Source organism: Homalodisca vitripennis, unplaced genomic scaffold, assembly GCF_021130785.1.
Source record: "Homalodisca vitripennis isolate AUS2020 unplaced genomic scaffold, UT_GWSS_2.1 ScUCBcl_6584;HRSCAF=13867, whole genome shotgun sequence".
Taxonomy (NCBI): Eukaryota; Metazoa; Arthropoda; class Insecta; order Hemiptera; family Cicadellidae; genus Homalodisca; species Homalodisca vitripennis.
This window is the reverse complement of record NW_025782690.1, coordinates 6,719-11,833: the sequence shown is the minus strand read 5'-3', so window position 1 is coordinate 11,833 and position 5,115 is coordinate 6,719. Positions and strand designations below refer to the sequence as shown.

Genomic DNA, 5,115 nt, shown 5'->3' with positions numbered 1-5,115 from the left:
TCATGAGACTGTCGTCTGTCGGCCACAGCAAGTGAATACGGTAGCATCTATGATATTTCGGTGCAAGGTTTTGACTTGCAGTTTTGTGCCAATACTTAGTTGAAGAGGTATGAGATTCCGTAGCAACATTATTATAGATCCAGCTTTCAAAACACAGATTGGATGTAAAATTCCTGGCGAATTAAGACGTAGAAACTCACAGGATAGTAGTCAGTCTTCTGGTTATACTTCTGAATCGATGGATTGATACTTCTTAACTTAAGTGGAGAATTATCCCAATAAAACAATCATTAATGTATGGTACAAAGCCATTTTTAGGAATTAGGGTCGATTTATTCCCTAAGCCTAGAAGTTTCTTAGAACTTTAATTGTGTACGTCCGGATAAATATTTTCTGTCAATTTCTTTAGGCCTTGAAAATCCTCGTAAAAGGCTTTACGGAATATTTTACAATACCAGCCTCCAAACTTCTGTACTTTCATGTCTTCTATGTCTGAAAGTAAGTGTTTCAGACCAGGCCCGTAGGCTAGGCTGGGGGCAACCGGGGCATTGCCCCGGGGCCCCCGGCCAGGGGGGGCCCCCAAATGAAGGTGGAAAAATTGAAAATGAAATTAAAGTTTATGTGAAATTTATTGATTACTGTAGGGTCGTAGGGATATTTCATCGAATCATCAAAATGTCTTTATAAAAAAATATTTAAATAGCTTTTCAATATAAAATAATGGACAGATATTGTTCTCACAGAGATTTCGTAACAAAAATAGACAGACTATCAATCAGCCTGTCAGTTGTTACGCAATTAAAGAAATGCAGTTTGCACTTTTAGTTCATCTTACTCCCCCATCCCCAACAGTAATAAACTCGTCCTGACGTCGACGTGACGTAGACGGCTCCGTCTGCCGACTGCCTCTGCCATAGCTGACAGACGACAGTGAGAGTGACTTACGACTAGTGGAGCTAGTGACAGACAGCCCGAATAAGGTTATGTTATGTTGATGGTAAACTAACACCAAAAACTGACGTTTTGGCGTTCGTCCGTTACTCGTTTGTTACGGTGTTAAAGTGTTATACAATTTGTATTCTTATTCTTGTATTTGTTAAAATGAAAAGAAGCTATCAAAGTGGGGCAAAGAAAAGGCAAGACAAGAAGAAAAGAGAAGAGGATGCTTCAAAGTGTTCTTCCACCCTATCTGCTTGGTTATGTCCTACTACTAGTACTAGGCTACTACAACTAAAAGTACTAATGTCCACATCTACATCTAGTACTGAAACTAGACCAATAATTGGTGAGTGGTTTGAATTTAGATACGGTATTTAGGCCTAATTAATTAGCTTGGCCAATAACTATATAATTAATATCTTAAAATTTAACTATGTTAAAATTAACTGTGTTAAAATTTAACTAGAGTTTGGATGTTTGATTGAGTTTAGACCACTGTGTCTGACTCAGACTGCAATCTATTCTAATCTAATAAGCAATGTTTGTTTGTGAATTTTATCACTAGTCATATATAGGCTACATATTACCTACTATTGTGTAGTGGTCATTTAATTTTTTATGTGATTTTTATGATTCCTTTGGTTTCTACTTCTTTCTGTGTAGGTATTTTATTTGTTTATACATGCACAGCAGCACAGCATGAATATCTATCATAGTAATTTTATATCTTTTTGTGATAATATGATGTAAAAAATGCACCACACTCGCTTGCACATTCATTATTTATGAGGCCATGTATCTACTCTTTTTATATTTTTTTATATATTTTTATATATTTTATTATATCTTTTACAATGTTATTAAAATTGGCTTTAAATTATATGTTATATGTAACTTAATGTTATTTTGACTTGCTATTTTTTATTGCAGCCTCAGTCCCAGGAAATGAGATTGAAGAGGAAGTTACAGCTCAAGATAACGCTGAAGAAAGTTATTGAAGAAGTAACATGCCTAGGGCTAGGGCATCAACAAGAAAATTGTGCCAAACCTCCAACAAGTCCTACGTCAAGCAGTGAACTGATCGGCGTAAATGATCAAGTAAGTAGACATGCCAAGTACAGAATACTTATATTTTATTTTTCAACATAACAACATATGCTTGTTTTATCGCCCTAAACATGGAATCCCTACGATAAAATATTCCATGGTTACATGGAAGTAAAACAGTATTACTTCCATGTAAACATGGAATTACAGTAAGTCCCTATTGTTATGATCATGTTTGTAAGAAAAAATACTAATGCATTGCAATCTACTTACAGGTGGAATGTAGCCGGACGAATAAAATTAATGAAACTTGTTTAAACACCGGAGAACCCCATTTTCCAGACCAGATCATCGATCCAGAGGTGAAAAAAAAACGAATTATTGAATTAGGACTAGAACCCTATCAACCAGTTGGCCCATTTCCATATGATGGAAAACAAGGTAGGTCCTTTTCAGACAATTATTTTACCCTGAAGTCAAAGTCTGGGCTCAAACTGAAAAGAACTTGGTTGTGCTATTCGTCCAAATTGGATTGAGTGTTTAATTGCCAAACACTTGCTGGTTGTTTCCCCAGAAAAGGACCTGGTAGGGAGGATGGGATTCAGGATTAAGGGACTGGAAACATTTGGTCTGAATCGCATAAAGACACATGAGAATTCACAGCACCATGCCTGGATTTCCTGCTTGGTTATTATGCAGCAATGGCGACGTCATGGCTCAATAGACGATTGCACTAGAAAAAAGGTTTGGAAAGGAAGGAAGCGAGAATTTTTTGGAGGAAAGGAAAGTTTTGTAAAGAGGGTCTTAGATGTCTCCCTTATGTCTGTGAGCAACATGCAGACCTTCCTTTTCGTGGAGACAGTTTGGACCATATCACTTGATAGAAATAAAGGTAATTTTCTATTCATTGATTGAATTGCTGTCAAAATATGACACTATCCTAGAAGATCTAATTACAAGGCCAAGTGGTACTGGTAATTATCTCAGTCCAACAATTCAGAATGAAATTATTTCTCTGATGGCTAGTGAAGTGCTTAGTGGAATTAAAGAAGAGCTTTTGATGTGCGCCTTTTTTCTCCATAATTTACGACACAACACAAGATGTAAGTAAATTAGATCAGCTAAGCGAAGTTTTTCGCTATGTAAAGATTGACCATGACCAACTCGGAAAACCTTGTGAGTTGAGAATTTGTGAAACGTTTACATCTTTCACAAGCAGTTACTGACCAAACCGCTTCGGGGCTAGAAGACGTCATCATAAAATCAATTTCAGAAAAAGGCCTTGACATAACAAAATGCAGAGGACAAGGATACGATGGTTGCATCGGTCATGAGTGGTGTGTATAATGGAGTACAAAAGAGAATCCAAGAACTTGCACCCCATGCCTATTTCATTCACTGTGCCAGCCATAATTTGAATCTGGTTCTTAAAGATGCCGTTGAATGCAATCGAGAAATAGCACAATTTTTTGAGACGGTGCAAAATATTTACAGTTTTTTTGGCCACAGCATTGTTCGGTGGCAAGAACTAAAAGTCGTTTCTGGTTGTACAGAGAATCCGAAGGCTCCTGTTCCTAAAGACAAGGTAACATTAAAGACTTTAAACCCTACACGTTGGGCAGGGAGATATGAAGCTGTGTACGCTTTAAAGGAAAAGGTTCGGTGATGTAATGAAAGCCTGACAAGCAAATGCCAAAGGAAAGGAATGAAGCTGAGGGGCTCAAAAAAAAGGTTTAGAATCTTTTTAGTTTTGTTTTGCTCTTGACTGTCCAGTGCAAAATATTAGGGGAAATAAACATTGCCTCAAAATCCTTGCAAACGGAATCTATTGATTTAATGACAGCGTACGATCTCCTAGGCAATGCTTTATTGAAAGTAACCGAACTTCGTTGGTCCTTTGAAGAAGTCTGTAGTGAAGCAGAAGAAGTATGTTCAAAATGGGGGATTACGATTACCCATGAATTTATTGGCCAACGTGCAAGAAAGGTAAAAAAAGCACTTTGATGAACTTTGTGAAGACCAAAGACTGACAGATCCTAAAAGCAATTTCAGAGTGACAATATTCTTCCCAATGGTTTGATACTATAGTGTCAAAAAATTGACAACCGTTTTAAAAGGCATTGAAGCAAGTGATTGATGCCTATAAAATTGTTCACCCTTCTTTCCTGGCCTCATGTTCAGATGAAGAACTGCATTGTGAAGCTGATAATTTTGTAAGCAGATTTTCAGATGATGTAACGCCATTTGTTCAAAGCTCAGATTTTATCAGTAAGGAATGCTTTTCCAATCCAAATTAAAAGGATTTTCAAAAAAGTAAAAGAAGTTGCAAATCTCCTACTCATTGAAAAACAGTTCCCTAGCATCAACCTACCCGGATGTACTAACAGCATGCTTTATGTACCTCACAGTCCCTGTCGACAGTAGCCAAAGCAGAGAGATCATTCTCAAAATTTAAAAACTCATCAAAAAACTACCTGCGAAGCTCCATGTCCCAACAAACGTCTCACTGATTTGGCTCTTTTGTCTATTGAAAATGACAGAGCCCGAAAAATAGGATTTTGACCGAATTATTGATGTTTTTGCTAGTGTCAAGTCAAGAAGAAAAGTCTTTTTAGTAAGTTCAGTTTGCATTCTCACTATCAAACTAGTTGGGCAATTTTAAACTTGAGAATGAGTGGGTATTACCACCATTGATCATAAATAATTAATGGGTATTACCAGTATTACCATAAAACACCATAAATAAATATACAATTTATTGTGTATTTCAAAGGTATTACATAATTAATGATATTACTTGTATGTTTATCTACTAAACAACTACATTGCTTGGATGTAGGCCTAAGAAGAGACTAAAAAGTTTTAAGACATCAGCACTTATGTCTTTATTTATTTATTATCTATTGTGAATTAAAATTTGAAAAAATAATTATGTTTTTTCATTTTCCTTTCAGCACTATAAATAGAATACCAATCACAAATGGTAAGCTGAAAAAATAATGGCTCTAAAAACCAAACTAATGGCACCAGGGCCAGGAGTCATACAAATTTGCATATAAAATCATTAACCAGTTTATGACTTACCGTAGAAATTTGTAAACATAGTTTAAAGCAAACAATTAAGTATTA

General features: G+C 36.1%; 1 protein-coding gene across 1 annotated transcript; it reads left to right on the top strand.

Moving 5' to 3' along the window:
- Positions 1-1,799: 1,799 nt before the first annotated feature.
- On the top strand, positions 1,800-2,427 carry LOC124373867 (the record flags this gene model as incomplete). Its single annotated transcript, XM_046832186.1, has 2 exons — positions 1,800-2,037; positions 2,262-2,427. Coding segments are annotated over exons 1-2 (319 nt in total), but the record flags the coding sequence as incomplete, so codon positions are not given.
- Between the last annotated feature and the right edge of the window lie 2,688 nt (positions 2,428-5,115).